Here is a 21,377-nt window from a genome sequence, read left to right on the forward strand (position 1 = left end):
ACGCACACACACGTTTATATTGCTCCTAAACATTTTGCCAAACATCACACTCACACTCCTATCCTCCTGGTGGAGACCTGTGCCCAGAAGTTTATTCCTGGTACACACGCTAAGGAACTGTGAAACTCAACAGGTGGAATTTCACTAAAGGGTGCAGGAAGAGTGGGCATCAGTGGGCATCAGACATGTGGTCAGAGGCTTGACCTAGTCATGTGGTCAGAGGCTTGAAGACTCCTTCTGGTGGAACTCATCGTGCCATGGGAGGGAGGTTTGGATGCTGCTAATGAGCGCAAGCGAGCCAAGTATTCAGACCTGGTGGTGGAGTGCAGGGAGGCTGGCTGGAGAGCTGTTATCTGCCCCGTGGAAGTGGGGCGTAGGGGCTTCAAGCTGTTATCTGCCCCGTGGAAGTGGGGCGTAGGGGCTTCAAGCTGTTATCTGCCCCGTGGAAGTGGGGCGTAGGGGCTTCAAGCTGTTATCTGCCCCGTGGAAGTGGGGCGTAGGGGCTTCAAGCTGTTATCTGCCCCGTGGAAGTGGGGCGTAGGGGCTTCAAGCTGTTATCTGCCCTGTGGAAGTGGAAGATTTTTTTTAAATAGTTTTACTTTATAATTAATTAATTAATTCATTAAAAATAAATATAGGAAGCAAAATAAAAACAAATAAAGGGTAATTTACTCTAGACTCATAAACATTGGGCCCCGACCCACTGTTTGGGAAACAAGCAGTGCACTAGTTCTTTGGCCCAATAGTTCCATTTAGGGGTTAAAGGTCACCTCTGTGTCAGGTGGGTGTAGCCCTATGATGAATCAGCTGTAGAATATTATCACTTTAATGAGTCTAGGGGTCAAAGGTCACCTCTATGATGAATCAGCTACAGAGCGCCGAAGTCGGATCAGAACAATCTGACTGTTTCATTCATCTCTGATGGCATGTTGATGACGTCAGCCTGGAACTCCATATTTGGAGATGCCGCCCTTCTCTTTTTCTACGGGCTGTTATTTCTGAGCGGCGCTAGCCCCTCCTACGCCCAGCTTTGTGTGTTTGTTTGTGTACCCCATAGCAATGATCTGATTGGTTGAGCAATGTGTGTACCCCATAGCAATGATTTCATTGGCTGAGCACGGATTGTGATGTATGATGATAAGAGCGCCCCTCACTTCACACAAGTCTGATTTTCTTTCTATTGGCTGTTGGTTGTCATGGCTGCCAGTTCCCACCTGATGTTGTGTGGGAGTTCAGACTGATCCAGACCGTACTGAATAACTGCCAGCTTGCATAAGGTCTTCAGACTAGGACTCAAGTCTAAGACATACAGGTCATCATTGACTGTGTTGTATGATCTATATCCTCCAAAGAGGATGATACGATCTCCCACCATGCAACAGAATACCATGTGATTCCATACTGTGTAATACGTTCTTAAACATGGAGCATTCCCTTTGGACTCAACTTTCTTCCAGGTGAACTGTACCCATTCTGCAAACTAACCTACGGTTATAACCACTGAACTAGACCAGTGCTTCTCCACCTTATCGGGACAAAGAGCAACATTTTGACAATTGTCTGACAATTGTCTTTATGGTTTTATTCTCAATGACAAGGGTTTATATCTTGAATGTGTATACGTCGGTTTTCACAAGTGGTTAAAAACTCAGATGTGGAACTCACTAAGGTGTCTACCTGTCACCCTGACTAATACAAAATACAAATTAATCTAAGTGGAAACCGTTACAATAATGCTACATTACTGAGGTTAAGCATAGTTGAGGAGGTTTAACATAATATAGTTTTAACATAGGCTAAACTGAGGTTTAACATATAGTGAGCTCAGGATTATATAGGGTTGGGTTTAGGTACTGTATAGTTTTACTGTGGTTAGGGTCAGCTATTTAAAATGCTCATTAATCTCTTCTTTCTCTGACATTGGATCTTCTATATATTTTTATGGCTTATTTTGCGTATTGCATTTTTTTTTTCTTCTTATTGCTGCATTCATTCCTTGGCCCCTATGATATCGCTGCTTGCAGATATATTTTTTCTTATTTAAACCATGCAGCTGATCAACTGATGTAGACTATGGCCCTCATTTATCAATCGAGTGTAAAATCTGCCCCAAATTCGAGTGTAGGATTCGTAGTACACCCACGTCGGGTCGGCATTTACAAAGTGATCGCAGACAGCTGTTTCTTCCTTAATTTCGTTCGGACGTTTATAAATGTGACGGCTGAAATCTATCTGGCACGCCCTATGAAATCAAGCCTCGCCCTCGTTTTTGCGACATGAACAACTGCAATACGACCTGGAAACCATGGTTACAGGGGAAAAAAGTTATACCTGCCAAACGAAGTGCACTTTCTGACAATGCGCAGGATTCGTTTGAATCGCAGCAAAGCTTTCTGGTGTGAATGTCACCTAAGTTGCCTTGCTGCCCCCTCCCATACACACACACAGACGCACGCAACTTGTTATATCTTAAATAAATAAACCTGCATGAATTAAATAAAGCTGTAGGACTACCCTGTCTGTTTCTCCTCTCGCTTCGCTTCCCTTGCTGCCCCCCCCCCCCCCCGCACGCATGCACGCACATATCGCAATTTGCAAGCAACTGTCACTGTGTTGTTAGTTGTATATTAAATTATTAAAGTCTTTATTAATTTAATATACAACAAGATATATTAGTGAACGAAAACCTGAACCTGTGAACCATGAATTATATAACAAATAGGCGCGCACCGCTGCTGTTTTGCAAGGTGCATCTCCTGTCCTGTCTGTCTCTCTCTATCACTGTGGTCCGTCCGTGACACCGTGACCAATTGACCATGCACGTCCGACAGTCTATTTAAATTGCCTCGCTGTCAACTGTCAATTATATGAATATTGCAGCCAAAACCGTATAGCCTCATGTGGCACTGGACAGTGGTGTTGGTGTGGTGGGCTGCAGGCTGGCTTAGGCTATACTATCTCCGATGCGTTCCCACTTGCGCTGGCACGGCACATTTGGCATTCGAGCGACGCGTCGGGTTTATTAAACGAGGAGGAGATTGCACATACTGTAACTCCAGAAAGACATCGGCCTGCTGTAGATTCGGCTACAGTAGGCTACCCAAGTTGGGACTCTCCGCAGCTTCAGCGCTGCACTATACTCTCCATGGAAATATTTCAGCACAGACAGCCCAAATCCTCGCATGTATGCGCTCATCATGCAAAACACTGTTTAAATGGCTTACGCATCTAACTTGCAACATTGTTTTTAAATGCGCGATTTTAATTGCTTGCTTGTAAAGTTGGAAATCTCCTACTAATTTCATATGACACAAAGACACATCGTTGATGTATTCCTTTACTTTTTTTTTCTTTTTTACATTTAGCCCATATACATAGTTTTATATAAACATTTTAGGAGTGAATACATATGTTTCGATGCCTGTGACAGCCTCTCAGCTGGTCAAACAATGCTGCTCCGCTGTTCTACGACAGAAAAACAGGTGAGGACAAAGCGTACGACAGCTCCCGACCAGACGTGGTTTTTGTCTTGGCTCAAGTTCAAAATCAAACGTTGGCGCAAATGGTAAATGCCGAAAATTGCGGTAATTTCGGCGTACACCCATATTTTGGCGTATGCACGGTTGATAAATGAGGGCCTATACGTCTTGCTTCAAATCATGCTCTTTAGACTCCTGCTAATGATGAATACATATAGTAAGAGAAATCTATGAAAATCTGGGAACTAAATCGTTACCAAGAAATTTCTTCACCAATGTGTTTCTAAAGGTGTCTAATAACATGTACTAAAAGTTTGAAATTCAACTCCCGTGGGAAAATTTTGTTATTAGCATAATATGTGACCATACCCATAACATCCTATATAAGGCAAAAAAGTCCAAATTTCATCATTCTTTAAGTAGCATGTGACATATGAAACTAGGGTGTTTGCATGATTCTGAATCCATTCCAAGCATTAGTTTTGCACAAAAAACACTCCTTGGGAGGAAAACGGCCACACAAACGTGATGAGGTCAGCACATTTGGTCAACTGGATATGGCCTAATTTATCCCATGGAGTGTTTTTTGTGCAAAACGAATGCTTGGAATGGATTCAGAATCATGAAATCACCCTAGTTTCATATGTCACATGCTACTTAAAGAATGATGAAATTTGGACTTTTTTGCCTTATATAGGATGTTATGGGTATGGTCACATATTATGCTAATAACTCAACTTTCCCACGGGAGTTGAATTTCAAACTTTTAGTACATGTTATTAGACACCTTTAGAAACACATTGGTGAAGAAATTTCTTGGTAACGATTTAGTTCCCAGATTGGTCAAATACCTGATAAAATGCCCTTACTAATAGTTTACATTCACTTATACAACACTGTTTGAGCTCAAACGTCAGCGCCTAACTCAATATTGAATTACGTATTTTAATATAAAGACAATCCACCCAGATGGTGGGGATCTGTGCTCAGAGGAGCGCCCATGGCTAGTTAATGTACAGTACATGCAATGAGTTCATTATGTCAAGGAGCAACACCTTGTGATGTGCACACGTCTCTGCAGCATGCTTGTATGATTGTTGACTTTCTGATGAATGACGTTTGATTGATTGATTGAAGTATTTATTAACAGTTTGCAGAATGGGTACATTTCATAAGAAAGCACAACTCAATACAAAGACTGTTACTGTGGACGACACACTGATAAAGCATTACACTTGTTTACAACAGGGTCCACCTTTTTCAATTCATCAGAACATTGACGAACAAATTATACACTTCTATATGAAAAAACAGGAAATATGTAAGGAGATAAAAAGGGAAAGGAAACATATACAGTAAGGGAGAAAGGGGGCGTGGGGGGGATTGAGATTTTACGGGGGCCAGTTTCGAATTGCAGCCGTCCGTAGGTGCCCTTTGAGAGCGGTTTTGAAGGAGTCAAGGGATTTGCATGCTCTTAATGGCAACGTGACATTGATTGAGTGAATGAATATGCTATTAACAGTTTGTAGAATGGGTACAGTTCAACAACAGTACAGGTCAATACAAAATCTTCTATAAAACCATAAAAAGTACTAAGCCTTGTTTACATAAGGGTCCTCCATTTTCAATTTATCAGAACATTTAAAGACATACAAATATACACTTCTATGCAAAAAGAAAAAAAATCACACCCGTGTGAACTGAGTGGTGCAAGGTCTTTTATAGACTGATCAGCTGTGGTCTGACGTAATGTCTGACGTAATAAAATCACACCCGTGTGAACTGGGTGACCATAGCAACCATGCTCATTTTTTGGTACGAACACACGTAAACTAACAAAGCTGAAATCAGGAGGAGTCTAGGGATTCACATTTCTTAACAGCTGTTCGTAGGGCGTTCCACATTTTAGTGGCATAGTAGCAAAATTAATTTAACCCCTTGTTTGAGCCGTGGAACTCCCTCTGGTGTTGTGATCGTGGACTTCATTGACATTAAGGAAGTATTTTTGTACAAGGGTATCTTAGTGGTGTAGCGAATCTTGTAGACCAGGCCCAAGTGGCTGTACTCTATCGTCAACCATTCCAACCTATCAAAATGAGCAGGGGTGAGGTATGGGTTCTGGGAGTGAGGCCAAGTAGTAGCCTGACCAGTTTGTTTTGGGATGTCTGGAGCCTTGTTTTAGGGCCTTTGAGGTGCTGTGGTACCATGAGGTGCATGCAGTCAAAGAGAATACCTTGTATGAGGGCCCTAACAGGATTAGGGTCTTCGAGGTATTTTTCCTGACCAGTGAGGAGATCCTGTACAAGAATCTTGTTCTTTGGTTGACTTTTTTGGTAGCCATTTTATCACAGGAAAGAATGGATTCAGTTTTTCCCAGGTGTAATGAAAGTTTGTTATCAGTGAGCCCACCCAGGTGCAGATTATACCGAGGTCAGAGCTGAGGGCCTTTTGAATCCCTGCATGTCCGAGACCAGCACGGCCCAGTAAGTCCCTAGTATGCTTCCTTGTGGAACACCACATCTCACTGGGAGGGGGGCATTGTTCCGTTCACCTCCACCATCTGTTCTCTCCCCTCCAGGTAGGATTGCATCCAGCTCACTGATGTGCTATCAAGCCTTTGCGGGTAGGCCTACATAATAGCATAAAATGATCACTTAGCCCGCATACAATAACACCTTTATTGGAGATTTTGGACTTATCCGAGGTTAATCTGAGATGATAGTTTGAGTAGAATCAGCAAGCTGGCTATATGATTGTCCCTCAGGAACATCATGAAGTCAGTAGCATCTCTCAGAACACATGAATCATCTCTGACTTTTGTCACGATTGTCTGAATTATATTTTAGTTTCCTTTGTTATTTTGAAATTGTGATCAACTGCTTGCTTTATGGTTTATTTTCATGCATTCCTTGGCCCCTGTGTCGCTGCTTGCAGCTTTTTTTTATTTTTTATTTAAGCCAGTGGTTATCAAATATTTCCATGTCATTGATGATGGAACCCCATCTGAAAATGTTTTGTGCCATGGAGGTAGCCCCGCCCCCTACCAGACATCAAGTGTTGTTGATTGTAGATTGGCTATTATTTTTAAATAGCCAAATAATTAAGTGCTCATGTGGCCTATAGTAGCTTTTGTTTTGGTCTTGTTTTCCTACACTTGGTTGATTCTCACAAAATCTGGCAACACTGGCTTCAAGTTGTATTCTGCCACTGCGGCGCCACCTACTGTACAGAGCTTGCAGTCTCATGCATTTGAACTTAAACATTACACATATTCTTGGTTGAATAAATACATTTCAAACACTGCTCGTCTAAAATGATCCCATTCCTACTGTAACTGAATTCTCAGATATATTGTGTGTAGATTTGCATGTATAGGACAGGCAGTAGGTGGCAGCACTCTCAACGCTATCTTGTAATACTCAACCATAGATACTCAACTCAAACATTTTGTCTAAAACATCATTACAACAGTTTGCATTCTATCAGAGTAATGGCACAGCAGAATACATCCATTTTCATTCAATTTCTAAACTTAAAATTTGTATTGCCTCAACTTGTATAGGCTTATTGTGATTTATGAGTATTACATTTTGTATGGTTCTGATTTTTGTTTGGTCATCTGTGTTGATTGCATAGCACTTTGGGCCCACTGCTGTCGTTTAAAACACACATACATCTGTCATATTTTTATAATTTATTAATAAAAACAAATCAAACACAAATTAAACATTTACATACAGTAATCTTTAACATTTACATGCCAAGGACTCCCAAATGTAACCATTTCTATGTTGGCGATTCAAAAATAGCAGATCTACAAGTTCACAGCATGTCACTTCGTGCCCAGCTGCAAGCTTGTACATCTGCTTTTTATGAACATTTTTTTTAAAAAAAAGGAAAATGTGAATATAAATCTTCCCTTTCAGATGGTTGTCCGCGGCCAAAAACACATCAATTTGGCGGTCCTTGACATGAAAAAAAACGTTGAGAACCACTGACCAGTAAACAGTCAACATGGTGGTCATTTCTTGCGGCGGTCGTGTTTCCTGATGATGTCTATGAGGTTGTTGGGGGTGACCAGCGGGTCATCGGCCCACGGTTTGGCTTTCTGTTTCTCCCTCCTCTGCTGCTCGTGGAGGTGGGGCGAGTTGAGGAGCTGCGGGGGCAAGATGGAGCCTGTGGGCTTCACTCTATTCACTACATCCAGGAACAGGCGCTTGTTGTTGCCGTTGAGGAAGGTGATGGCCGTACCTCTATGACCCAGGCGACCTGCCCTCCCCATCTGGAGAGAGGGGGGGTACACAACAGGTTAGTGGAGCAGTGGTGGTGGTGTTGCGGCTGTTCATAAAGTCGCCAGCCGAGGAGTTAAACATGACACGCACACGAAAATAGTTTGACCATTTATTCTCCACAACACACGTTAAAAGGTACAACAGTTCCCAGGCCTTAACTATTGCCTAAACGTGGATGTTACGGTGTTAAAAGTTGCGTTTGACGGTCAACAGAAAACGTCCTCTCCCACGCTCAACCCCTCTCTCTGTCCAAATTCCCACAGTAGTATAGTGCCCGGCAGGTGAATAAGATAGTTTTTAGCGTGGCAGTGCCAAAGCACCAGTGATCACGCCCACCACCTACTACCAGTGCAGTGTCTGTCCATTAAAGTGACATGCCTTACGTCACCAATAAAACACAAGACTAGGCATTATGTCACAATTGTCACATTATGGCTCCTACACGTGGTTCTCAAATGTTTTTTTAATGTCAAGGTGGCAATAACTCTCAGGATTATAGACGTGTAAAGATCCATTTGGGAACTCCTTCAAGGTCCCTGGACCCCACTTTGACGACCACCGTAGCAGAGTGACCAGCTGAATGTTTAAAATTAAAGTCCTATACCTGCATATTTATTTTATTACAAATAGCATTAGTAGCCAATCTAAAAGCTCAGAACGTGACACGTTGTGTAATTGTAGATACGATATTTTTGAACGTTTGGGCATTTATTTTAAGTATATGCATTTGAAAATGTTCGCCTACAATGAAAAATAAATAATAATAGGGACGCCAGGATGAAAGGTTAGTATAGAAAATAAAAGGAGTCAGGACCCCATACTATATTTGTATGTCGTTGTACAGCCGTGGCGTGGGTAATGTTCATAATGGTCATGGGATGCAACTTACAGTACGTAAGCGTGAGAACACTGTACTGTGTACAGTACTGTACCACCCCAGGCTCCCAACCCAGGGAAACAGGGCTCTCCTGAAAGTCATCGTGTAACTTGAACACTGGCTGTGCAACTCAATATTGGTCAATATACAGTATGTCCCTGTGACAAATGTCAACATACAGTATGCTCCATCTATGCTAATTGTATTTGGTCACTGAAGAGATTCTGACTGTAAACGTTTTTTACAGTCACTGCTGCTGACTGAAAGATAATATTGCATAGTGGTTCCCAAACAGTGTGAGAGTCCAGGTATGCATTGGGATTATATATGTGACAACCACACATTATTATTGCAGATTTGCAGTATACAAAAAAAAAGGTATTTTATTGTTTACTATAAGAGTAGTTTGTACACAATCATTTCCAATATAAAGGCACATTAAAATCCATAAACAAAAAAATATTTTGAACTTTTTATTTGGCATTAGTAAATATAATAAACCATTAACCCATTTTGGGCGGGAACCCCTTTTGGTGTTAGCATTATGTTATGCTTTAGCTATTGAAAAATAGCAGATATACAAGCTCAGCTTGTAGGTCTGCTATTTTTGAAAAATCGAAGAACCACTGACATAGAAACATAGCTTTTTCAGAAAACTGTCAGGATGTAGAACACATTTTTAGAATCTGATCTCAGGTCAAAATGGGTTTAAGAATAGACAATAGAGCTGTACCTTGAGATGTTGAGTTGACCTTTGAGCGTGCCTTGGACACAACATTAGCAAACCACTAGTGGCGAAAAATAAAACTTCTGGGAACTCAGATTAGCAAACCACCTACAGAGGTAGAACCTACCTGGTGAACATACTCGTCCATACTGGGAGGCATGTCGAAGTTGACCACCACTTTAACATTGACCAGGTCCAGTCCTCTGCCCAGCACCCCAGTGCTGACCACCACCTCAAAGTCCCCCTCTAGAAGACCCTGAGCACACAAGCACAGCAAGATACCACATGTTCAGAGCACTAAATGGTTTGTAGACAATTAACAATGACATTTTTACATTAAATGGTGCATTTATGTGTAGCGCTTTTATCCAAAGCGCTTTTACATGGATTGTGCATTACATTCACACACACATTCATACACCGATGGCGTAGGAAACCATGCAAGGCACCAACCTGCGGGAGCAATTAGGGGTTCAGAGTCTTGCTCAAGGACACTACTAACTCTGGGGTAGCCTGAGATCAAACTGGAAACCTTGTGGTTCCCATCCGGCCGCTCTACCTACCAGCCACTCTAATACTATTTGTGCAAAATATAAGTACCTTTATGTATTTATACCACAAATGACTTATGGAAATACAAATTAATATTCACAACAGCTGCCTGACTGCAGAGGTCTTCTACCCCATTGGACAAAACATGGTCCTCACAACAAATGTCAAATTCCTACTGGGATCATCTAACCAAAAGTTAGCTCTGAACTCAGTAGATCTGCTTTTGGCTTCTGTGGCCCTAATACATGGAAGGACCTGCAAACGACATTGAAACTGACCACATTGGTACCTTTGAGTCGTTTTGAAATTTGTCTTAGCTTTTTATTTGTAAACCTATGTAATTCACATGTATATCTTTTGTTTTTATTTTCCTGATGTATTGTGATGTTTTTTTCTATATGATATTGTATTACTCAACGACACTGAAAATGAGTTTGATTACTCAGTGTAATTTCGAGAATAAACAAAACTTGAATGAATGAATCTATGCAAAACAAAAATAAAATTGCACTGTATGGCTTCAAAGTACAATACTGTAAGGCGTAATTATTCTAAAGATAATTGTGGCAGAGATATGTAGAGATATGTACACATGTTGTATTAAACACTAGTGACATGTTGCATTAACATGTTGCATTAACCACTTAATATGCATACGCCCTATATGCAGTATGACATTGTACTGTATGACAAAGAAAGAAAAAATAAATTGCCATGTAAGCTCACAATGGAAAGAGTTGAAAATCTACTCAAAGTGTGGATGCCAGGGTAATGTGGTTGGCTGGCTGTACTTGAGCCATGTTCCTGTCTTGTTGTTTTACTGTTGTTTTACGGCCCGTGTCATGGCTGCCGGTGGCCTCACCTTGAGGATGCGGTTACGTTCCCACTGAGTCTTGTCAGAGTGGATGGCCACGACGTTGAGCTCCATCACCTTGGCGACGGCCTCGCACAGCAAGTCTGCCCCCAGCTTGCAGTCCACAAACACCACCACCGGAGGCTGGTACAACTTCCTGTCCTGAAAGGTCAGAGAAGGGAGAAAACACGCGTCTTGAAAGCCACATTCTCACCCGGGGGTATTCATGCGATTTTTTTTTATGATGAGCCATTGAGGCACCACGGCCAATTTTTTTTAGACCATACCAGTGGTCTGGCAAGTTCAGACCGTTGACTCTGACTTACGGTATACTTGACAATTACTGCTAATCATTTCCCAAGGCATATTGTGGTTCGTTTTAATTTTGAACAAGCCATTGCATGTATTCCATTTATTTCAGTACAGCATTAACCTTGCTTGACAAAGATAATATAACACAATTAACTGAATATACTTCATGACAGTTGTGTTAGTGCTCGATTTCAACCCATTTTAAAGTGTGTAATGATCTGAAAAGTCTAGCCAAATATAGCCCCTGGTGAAGAGATTGATTTCCAAATTAAATGACCTCAGAGACCTTTCTAACCGCACAATGCATTTTAGCCAACAGTGACTCAATGATTGTCTAGGGACTTTTTCAATTAAAAAAGAAAAGAAAAAGGCCATTAATGGAAATATCGTCTACAATGTGTATGTGATAGATGGATATATTGATGACGGAATGTTCCCTTAAACATTTCTTTACACCGATCTGGGTGAGAGGTTTGCATGTTTTGTCTATGATTCAGAATCAGACTTGTGGCCAATTTCATAACCTTTGGTCCGAATGAAAGCTTAGAATGTGAAACTCTCCGTATACCCATGTCCCCTCCATGTGGTACAACGGCTCTGGTTACTCACACATATGATCTAATGTCATTTATCCACTGGGGTGTATGAAACAGGCCCTTCCTGTTCCACCGTGCTGTATAAATGGTACGAGCGGTTGCTGGATGATTTCCTGGACAGAGGCCATGGCTCAGGGCCCACCCATTTCCTCTGGACAAGGGTGGTAGGGGAGGGTAGGGGGGGTTTAGGGCTGCAGTAACGGCTGTCTAAATATGGTCCAGTATAGTAGAGGCTGGTGTTTGGCGCGTCAGGAATTCCCTCCACTCACAGCCAGTTGATTAAATTCCAGGCCCAGTTGCGATGGATGTCGAGGCTCACCGAGTAGCCAGTCTCGGTTTGAAATTCAAATCAAAATTAACGGTCGGCTTTCTTCATGGGACAGATTCCATGTTGTCAAAACAGTGACAGGCTTTCATTCCAAAATGAGACATCTACCATTCGAAAGCTAAATGTCTCAAGACAGATTCTGCTAAGTACTAACAGCAGAATATGTCAGCACCACTCACTGCCATAAACATGAAATGTTGTTAGTAGGAATAAACACAGGAGACCCCCGGGAGGAAGTGGACTTAGAAAGGGGAGGCGCCAAACAGAGTTCCTGTCTCATCACAAAAAAGGTGGTGTCCCATAGAGTATTAAAAGGATAGAGACTGAACCGGAGTGATAGCCCCACCCCCCGCTATTTATTTCAGTGGAAGTTGCTCAGTGGCGTTTTGGAAGAACAGTCTACTTCCGCATTTTTTCGATTTGGACAAAGGACACCAAAATTTGGTGTCCAAAATGCGGAAGTGCAAACGAGCGCTCAATGTTAAAGCCCAGATGCACGGGGTTTCCTCGTCATAACTCCACGGGTCCGCCTGCAGTCCCTGCTCTTACCACTAGGGCCGAACGCCTCAACGTTGGAGAGCCTCACTGGGGGCTTGGTGCAGCCAGAGGCAAAATCAAAAAGGAAAACAAACATCTGTTTCTTTTTACTGAATGTGTTCCCATTGGTTGAAAACAAACTGACATCTACCCCCACCCCCACAGAATGATGGAGAACACAAAGTTAGAACTAATCTTGGAATTTTGTCAAGGATAGTTGCTAATTACGGTCTGTGGCTGACAAGAGCACTACTTTTACACAATGGACCGCAATAGTAGTCTACTGAATCTCAAGCCAAGCTTGTGACTGTGGTGTCAATAGTTTCATTCCCAACTGGTAAAATCTACACAGGAGAAGTCTGTGAAATCTTCTCCCAGCAAGGTGCCTAGAGCACAGCATTCCGGTAACACTAGCCAAATAGAGATTGATTTCCAAATGAAATGACCTCCATGACTTTTCTTACCGCACAATGCATTTTAGCCAACAGTGACTCAATTATTCAGCCATGTCTAGTGACTTGTAAAGATGTCGGCATTCCGGTAACACTGCACACAGTGGCAAATAAGCAGAACAGAAGGTTGTATTATATTAGGCAGTTTCTTGATTATACAGTAATTAGGCCCATTTGTTCCCGTGGGAGAAATTCCAGTTTCACCTTCACTCAACTGATTGCTGCCCAAGTGGTCAGACTTGAGTGCACCAGGGAGCAGTTACAGTTTACACATTTCTGGGGGCGGGCATCGAACCTGCTGGGACCTTCTGCTTCCCAAGCGGCCTCTCTACCCCATAAAGATATAATGTGAAACACTGTTGTTGGAAAGGTGAATAAATGACTTTGTTTGTTTTTGGCAGTTTCATAACTGTGATCAAAGCATGTACAGTAGGTATTCAAAGACGGTGGCAAAGCTCTAATGATCTAATGAAGCTCTAATGATTGTGGCAGCGGTGGCCGAACGGATTGCGGAGCGGTCTTGATACCGGAAGGTCGCCAGTTCGAATCAGCGGTCCGACACGTTAAAATTACCACCGCTGAAGTGCCCTTGAACAAGGCATTGAACCACTACGATGAAATGTTCTATGAGCAGGGCCTGGCTGGAAACAAGTTCTTGAGCTTAGCCCAGATACCCTGGGTAAATATAGTAATCATTTCATTTCATCTGGTCTGTGTCCAAGTATTTACTGGAGTAGCATGTAACCAGTGTTTTTTTTTAAAAAGATGTTTTGAAAGATGTTTGATAGTGTAATGTCAATGAAAAGATTATATTTATATTATATGAAATGTGTCAGTGATTTCTTTGTATATTTAAGTTATTTGTCATGTCTGCCCTATGTGCAATTTGTGATTACAAAGCCTAAAAGACAAAAATAAACACAAATTGTAACGTTCCAATGTTGAATGCAAATCGTTACTCACAATTATGTGGATGGCAAAATAATCGTCAAGCTACATTTTTATGGTGACAGCCCTAGGTATACTAGTGTGAATATAGTGAAACATGGTAGAACACACCACTGTGTGTAACATACATTGAGGATCTCAAACAGCTTCTTCTTCTTGGATGGTTCTTCCACCCAGAGCAGGATCTGCCTGACGTTGGCACAGGGCTGGTTCTTCTCCCCGATGGTGATGCCCACAGCGTCACGGGTCAGGCGGGCAGCCAGGTGCTCCGTGCCCTTCGGTATGGTGGCCGATGTCAGCAGAGTCTGGTGTTCCTCAGGGACATGTTCCAGGACCTCCAGAACTTGCTGCTGGAATCCCATTTTCAACATCGTGTCTGCCTGCGGAAGACAACACAAAAAAAACATTACATGACAATTTTCAACTATAATGGCAAGCCCCAAACAGGGATGCCAGATTCAAAGAGGTTAACTTGATGCATGATGCAAAGTACAGATTTTAATAGTCTATTTGTATTGATTGTTGATGGTGTTTATTTAATTTTTTTGTCAGATGTTTCTTCTATAGAAAACAAAAAAGGAGGAAAGAAAAAATACAAAGTCAAAAAGCGAAACAAAACCCTCAACCCTCCTACCCATGCTGCTCAGTGACACTGCATACAATAGAGCGTCGCAGTCCCGCCTCCTACCCTGGACCTAGGACAAATAAAGAGGATGGTGCACGGAGGTGCGGCCCACTCTCCTGCGGGAGGTTTGCACATGCTCAGTGTAAACAGGAACTGCGATGATGGAGTATTCCAGCAGAGGTGCTAGAGGTGCATGAAAGTTGCTGACCCTGAACTGAAATAATAAAAAGGATATCACAAAAAAGAGAATAGTACAGTTGATTTTGTTTTTATTTTAAAAAGTATATCAATTTCATAACTGTGGAAAAAATGTTGTGTATAACAGACTGAAAGATAAAGGACAAGTACATTTACTAAATGTTAATGTTTTTGTATATTTTCTTTTGTGGATTTTCCATGTTCTTTAATTAGTACATGTGTCAAACTTGTATTTTTGTGAAATGACAAAGAAACATGGATACTGTTCATTCAAGTGCTCTGGATGATATAAAACATTTGAAAAGGGAAGGATGACTGCTGTTTAATTCTCAACTGTTCTGGATCTCATTATTTACATGAAAGTTATGAGCTTTCTATCTAGCACATCTGCTGGAACACTCCATCATCGCAGTTCCTGTTTACACTGAGCATGTGCAAACCTCCCGCAGGAGAGTGGGCCGCACCTCCGTGCACCATCCTCTTTATTTGTCCTAGCCCTGGACCAGGAAATGAAACCCAATGCATTATTCTCATAGACATTTCTTAAAGTATTTATTTAAAGACGGTTACGCCGCGGACAAAGCCAACTCGAGTCGTGACAACTCATGACAACACAAACAATATTTTGGACCAAACTAATAATTAGAAAGAAGAAAAAAACGGCAGGTTACAACACTTTTTTTGTTGTTTTTCTTCTTTGTAATTATTTGTTTGGTCCAAAATATTGTTTGTGTTGTCATGAGTTGTCACGACTCGAGTTGGCTTTGTCCGCGGCGTAACCGTCTTTAAATAAATACTTTAAGAAATGTCTATGAGAATAATGCATTGGGTTTCATTTCCCGGTCCAGGGTAGGAGGCGGGACTGCGACGCTCTATAGAATAGAACAGTAAGATGATGAAATGCTCATGGAAAACATCTGAAAAGAAAATGGTGTACAGTTAACCATATCAGTGGTATCCTGTCTATTAATTATTGTTGATGGTGTTTATTTGATCTATTTTATACTGAATGTACCACTAAGGGTAACTGGAAGGCTCACCCCAAAACTGCTCGCCTGCATTTTTTCCCACATCAGAAGAGAAGGCTAGCGCCCCTCAAAAACCAGGGACCCTGAACGATTTAGGGGCCCCAGAGCGGAACAAGGGACCTGGAAGAGGCCACATAACAGGCCTGGTATCGGTCAGAATGACTGATGGCAAGAACCCCTGCCTATACACATACATTTCTCTGGGCTTCCCAGGATATCTAGCCCTGCATCATTCACCCTGTTAGGATTTAATTTGCAATAATGACGTGTGATATCACGAAATTAACATAATGTCCATACCTCATCAACCACCACCACCTTCACTCCATCCAGCTGCACCGCCCCCTGCTTCAGCACCTCAAGTAGCCGCCCAGGCGTTGCTATGACAACCTGGAAGGGAGAGACTTCAAAGGTTAACCAGAGGATGATGACAAAAAGGACGGAACAGTGAAATCCTCGTCATCCGGTTTGTTTAGGCTGCCAGATTTGAACTTAAAATGTCCCATCTTTAATTTGATAAACTAATTCTATTGTACTTTTTCCATCTTTTTTTTTTTACTACATTTTTATCCCACGATTTTGCAACCCATTTTTTTCACCCAGTGTCAATTATCTAATGTAATCCTGGGCGCTACACTTCCTCTGCCAACCTAGGGGGGGCAGCGGACTGACCTCATGCTTCCTTATATGCATGAGGAGTCCAAGCTGCTTCTTTTCACCTGACAGGGGAGAATTTCCCTGGCCGGACATAGCGCGTGGAAGGAACACGTTATTCTGACCAGTTCTTTTCCCCTCCATCAGGCTGGCCAGGGGTATGTAGTTTAGATTCCAAGATTACTGCATGTTTTTTTGTGAGGGTACCTGCCTACCCTAGGGGACACAAGGAGAACATGCAAACTCCACACAGAAAGGCCCTTTCGCCAACCTTTTCATTACATTAGCAGCCGTTCTATTTTTGAGCCCCTCCTATACACAGGTTTAATGTTTGTCTTTAGTTCAATGTTTGTTTTGTAAAAACCATTGGCAATTAAGGGAAAATTTACATCATGTGCCTCATTACGTCATATTTCCTCTTTATTGTTAATGGCGTTTAATGTTTGTGTTGGCACCTTTTGTTTTACATCACCATTACATCACCTAATCAACATGAGTTAGATTTTAATATATTAGCGGCCCTCACTTCACACGGGTGTGATTTTTTAACTACAGCTTGAGTTCTAAATGAAATTAAATGGTTTAGTATTGCAAATTGCCAGTATGGAGCCACACACACACACGCTTCTGTAGTCATAAGTTAATAACCAATAAAAGAGACAAAAAAAGTCAGTGTTAGGGCAGAATGAGTGACCGTACGTTGATGGTGCGTTTGAGCCGGTGAAGTTGAGGGGGCAGGGGCATGCCCCCCACCAGCAGGGCTGTCCTCATGTTGGGCACGCCCACCACCAGCTCCTTGGCCTGCCTTTCTATCTGGATGGCCAGCTCCCTGGTGGGGGTCAGAATCAGCGCCACAGGGCGACCCGCTGTGCTTACTGGACTCTGTATGGAGAACAGCGAGCAGGAGCTGCACTTAATGTTGAGAATCACACCCATTTCTACCGTATACATCATTTCTGGATAAACATATTACAAACACATGTTCTCTGCTCTTCCCAGGAGAAATACTAATAACTACATATACCGGTAATAAAACAATAAGACACACAACACTAGACTAGTTTGCCTAATTGATAATTAGACAGCTTAAGATGTGAATATTTAAGATTCATTATGGTACGAGATAAAGTACAAAAAATACAAAGCAAGACTGAAAGTAGCCCACAGCCTATTTCTGTTACAAACTTGAACTTCACAAGCAAGTAAATCAAAACATTTCATGCAGTTCCACGATTGTTTAAGTTTTAGTACTTCCAACAAAAAGTTTATTTTTAAATTGTTTGTTGAAATTTGAGGTTGCACAGATTACAAAAGCTAAAAATAGACCTCTCCTTATGAATTCATCATTGTTGTTTTTCCATGGGGGGGGGGGGGGGGGGGGCAGCTGCAGCTGGACTAGACTAGAGGATCAAATTGAATTGATTTCCACCAACTTTACTTTCTCCACAAATGTGCGAGGTGTCAAGAGACTGAGAGAATACTGCTCTAACAACAAACACGATTAAAGTATTTAGGTTCAAGCCCATCTCTAGGCATTTATATTTATGTTTTCTTCATTTCTTAGTATTATTCTGAATTTCACATCCCCAAGGATGAGTGCATTATTTGAATTTATTTTCTCAAACCAGCACCAATACTGATGAGAAATGCAGTCTAATGATCGTGAAGAAATTAAACAAGCCTGCTCTTTTTACTATTCAAAGTGACTGATTCATTTTAATAAGATAATATAAGATAAGATTTAATAAGGGGGATTAGCAACATTTGAGACTGAAATGAATGAATAAAACTCTTCTCCTCCACTGTGGCCAAGAACGGTTCCCATGCATTGATTTAGAAGATAAGATATTGATAAGACAGGAACTTTATTGATCCCTGTGGGGTTATTCAGGACAGACATTATGTAACGGTAAGGCAAAAGGTCATTACTATAATAAGTGGCAAACCTGTCCTGGTCAAAGGTGTAAGAACAGTAAAAGGTCTGTAACAATAATATCATTATATAATCCTGTACCTCCAGTGCCCTCAGCAACACCGGCAGCAGAAAGGCCACGGTCTTCCCCGACCCCGTCTCGGCGCTGGCGATCACGTCCCGGCCCGACAGACCCACCGGCACCATCTGCATCTGGACGGGCGTCGGGGCCTCGTAGCCCGCCTTCTTCAGGTTGCCGGCCAGCGTGTCGGGGAAGCCGCAGTGCTGAAACTCCACGATGGGTCTGCTCACGTCCGTGCCCTGGGTGGAGATGCCCAGCTCCTGCTTCACTCGCTGCACCTGAGACTCCGTCAGCCCGGAGATGAAGGGGTCCTCTCTGTAGGAGTAGACGGCGGTTTGAAGGGTGTCAGACGAGGAGCCGCCGCCGGGGTCTGGGTCCACGGATGGTTCTGCAGTCCTGTCATTAGGGATGGAACGATATGACAATGACACGTCACGATTATTGTGGCCAAAAATAATAAGAGATTAACGATATTATCGTGATAATCTAAATATGCTTAAAACTTAAAATGTCACTGTTGTTAAGCACTTGAATCCCCAGCATCCCTATTCTGGGGATGCTTTTCGCAAAAAATGTACGATCTACAAGCTTGTGAGATTGGAGATCTGCTAATTTTGCGAATCAAATGCACTCTTTACTGGTCTGTTTTAGTATAAGGGATACTGAATTTGCAGCTGAACCAAATCCAAATCATAACGGAGGACAATTTAACATTAAATTAAAATCTCTGCGATACATTATCGTCTCATGATCCCTACCTGTCGTGCTCCGTTCTGTGTTTGCGGTCAAACGCGTCCGCCCCGGTCCCCAGCCCCATCTGGGCCAGGTGCTTGGCCTTGCACTCCAGGCTGCACACGTCGTTGTCCGTGCTGTCACAGATGTACTCCCCGTAGCGGCCGCACATCACGCACGCCGGCTCCCCGGGCTGGGGCCACCTCTGGCTCTTCCTGAACGACTTGACCGGTTCCTCCTCCTCCTCATCGTCGTCGTCATCTTCATCCTCCTCACTGTCATCTGACGACGAACCCCTTTCACCGTCCTCACATGGTGGGCTCTCTTTCACAGATGCTGTGTCTGTAACCAGTGGTGGAAAGTAACTAAGTACATGTCCTCAAGTAGTGCACTTAAGTACACATTTGAGGATTGTTTTACTTTAATGAAGTATTTTAAAATGTATTGTAATATTGTACTTTTTGCTCCGCTACAATTATTTGAAAACCTTTGTTACTAGTTACTTTGTAGATTTTGATTATTATTATTACAAAACATACATTAACCACCATTTGAAAATAGCCGATCTACATTTATATATTTATATACATTTGTTTACATTTTGAACACTTGTGAAATGGGACATTCTGCATAATGTGTACTTTTGCTACTTTAAATACATGTTGATGCCAATACTTTTTTTTACAGTAAATGGTAAATGGAGTGGACTGCATTTATATTTTATTCGAAGCACTTTACATTACAATGTAGCCTACTTCACATTCACCCATTCACACAGACACACACCGATGGTGGAGTAAACTATGCAAGGCAAGGTACCAACCTGCTCATCGGGAGCAGTTAGGGTTGCTCTGCAGTTAGGGAGGGAGGGAATCGAACCTGAAACCTTCGGATTCCAAGGACAGCCACTCTAACTCCTGACCCACTGCCACCCCAACTTTTTTTTTTTTTTTGAGTGGTGCAAACCACTCCAACAACTGGCTTTGTACCCGTGTACCCGTGTTTGTTCGTACCGAAAAAACGAGCATGGTTGCTATGGTTAGCAACCAAAAAAACGAGCATGGTTGCTATGGTTAGTATGTGACGTCACTGACATCACAGATATCACGTCAGAGTGAATCAATCTCTATATAATCAATCTTTATAGTTATTCCTCAACAGATGGCATAGTGGCAAAAGATCAGATTGGAGATATTTCACTTTAGAAGACGATATGGAAAAATCAAAAGACCCTGAATGACATAGAAATACCTTAGGGACATGTAGAGGAATAGATACAAATACCTTATATCATTTGTTTGCGGAGAGTACTTATGACACAGATGCTTTCCTGGTTCTAATGTACAGTAACTATAACAATAAATGTGTAGTTGCACCACTCAGTTCACACAGGTGTGATTTTTAATGTGAATACTGGTATTATTTTTCTACATTGTGGTGGTTCTGAATGAATTAAAAATGGTGGTGGTGTTGTAAACAAGTTTGATTGATTGATTGAAAGATGTATTAACAGATTGGAGAATTACAGTACATTTCAAGCACAACTCAATAGTGTAACTCAAAAGTGTAACTAAAGTGTAATGCTTTATCATGGTGTCGTCCACAGTAACAAATAAAATATGCAAATACTTTGTCCACCACTGTCTGTAACAGGTGGTGGTGCTGCTGCTGTCTGTTCTGTTGTCAGGTTCACATCTGTGCGCTCTTCCTCGTGGTCCAGATCTTCCTCGTGGTCCAGAGGGGCTCCAGTGGAGCTTTGGACGGGGGTCTCCCTCTCTCCTGGAGGAGGACCCACCTTGACCTTCTTTATAGTAGGACGTTGTGCTGGGACCTCGGCGGGTCTCTTCACTTTCAGGGCTCTCGGCATAAACATGGTGTTCTGTTAGCACAGACAGAGATCAATGACAGTGTTATTATTATTATTACATTTTAGCTACTGTAGAAATCACGCAGTTAGAATGTTTAGGGCGAAGTTCGCGGCTGTCAAATGTTGTAATGTAAACCTACCGGATAGTTTCTGGAATGCAGTGCAAGATCAATTAACGCAACAATATAACACACGACATTATATTCAGCTGCTTTCTTCTAATTTTCCTTCCAGACGTTCATCAAAACAAACAACAAGCACCGGTCCAGCGCACGTTGATGACGTAGTACTTGATGCCGATGGGTATTGTAGTCATATATTGTAAT

At 42.1% G+C, this 21,377-nt stretch overlaps 1 protein-coding gene across 1 annotated transcript; it reads right to left on the reverse strand.

The window, feature by feature from the left end:
• Positions 1-7,164: 7,164 nt before the first annotated feature.
• LOC306926529 (putative ATP-dependent RNA helicase DDX59) lies at positions 7,165-21,351 on the reverse strand. Its single transcript, XM_079505880.1, has 10 exons — positions 21,192-21,351; positions 20,814-21,063; positions 19,211-19,526; positions 18,473-18,848; positions 17,158-17,340; positions 16,105-16,194; positions 14,082-14,333; positions 10,790-10,942; positions 9,503-9,631; positions 7,165-7,761 (listed from the first exon to the last, which is right to left on the reverse strand). The coding sequence occupies exons 2-10, from the start codon at positions 21,055-21,057 to the stop codon at positions 7,501-7,503; spliced, it is 2,004 nt and encodes a 667-aa protein (XP_079362006.1). The 5' UTR covers positions 21,058-21,063; positions 21,192-21,351; the 3' UTR covers positions 7,165-7,500.
• Between the last annotated feature and the right edge of the window lie 26 nt (positions 21,352-21,377).

This window comes from Electrona antarctica, assembly GCF_951216825.1.
Source record: "Electrona antarctica genome assembly, chromosome: 7".
In the NCBI taxonomy this organism is placed as follows: Eukaryota; Metazoa; Chordata; class Actinopteri; order Myctophiformes; family Myctophidae; genus Electrona; species Electrona antarctica.

What these genes read in the sequence shown, in the direction of transcription:
- LOC306926529 (XM_079505880.1), bottom strand. Translation starts at nt 21,057, where the DNA reads ATGTTTATGCCGAGAGCCCTGAAAGTGAAGAGACCCGCCGAGGTCCCA. An exon ending in TGTTGCTGAGGGCACTGGAG is followed by an intron (nt 17,341 to 18,472) that starts GTACAGGATTAT and finishes TTCTCCATACAG; the next exon opens with AGTCCAGTAAGCACAGCGGG. An exon ending in TGGACGAGTATGTTCACCAG is followed by an intron (nt 7,762 to 9,502) that starts GTAGGTTCTACC and finishes CCCTCTCTCCAG; the next exon opens with ATGGGGAGGGCAGGTCGCCT.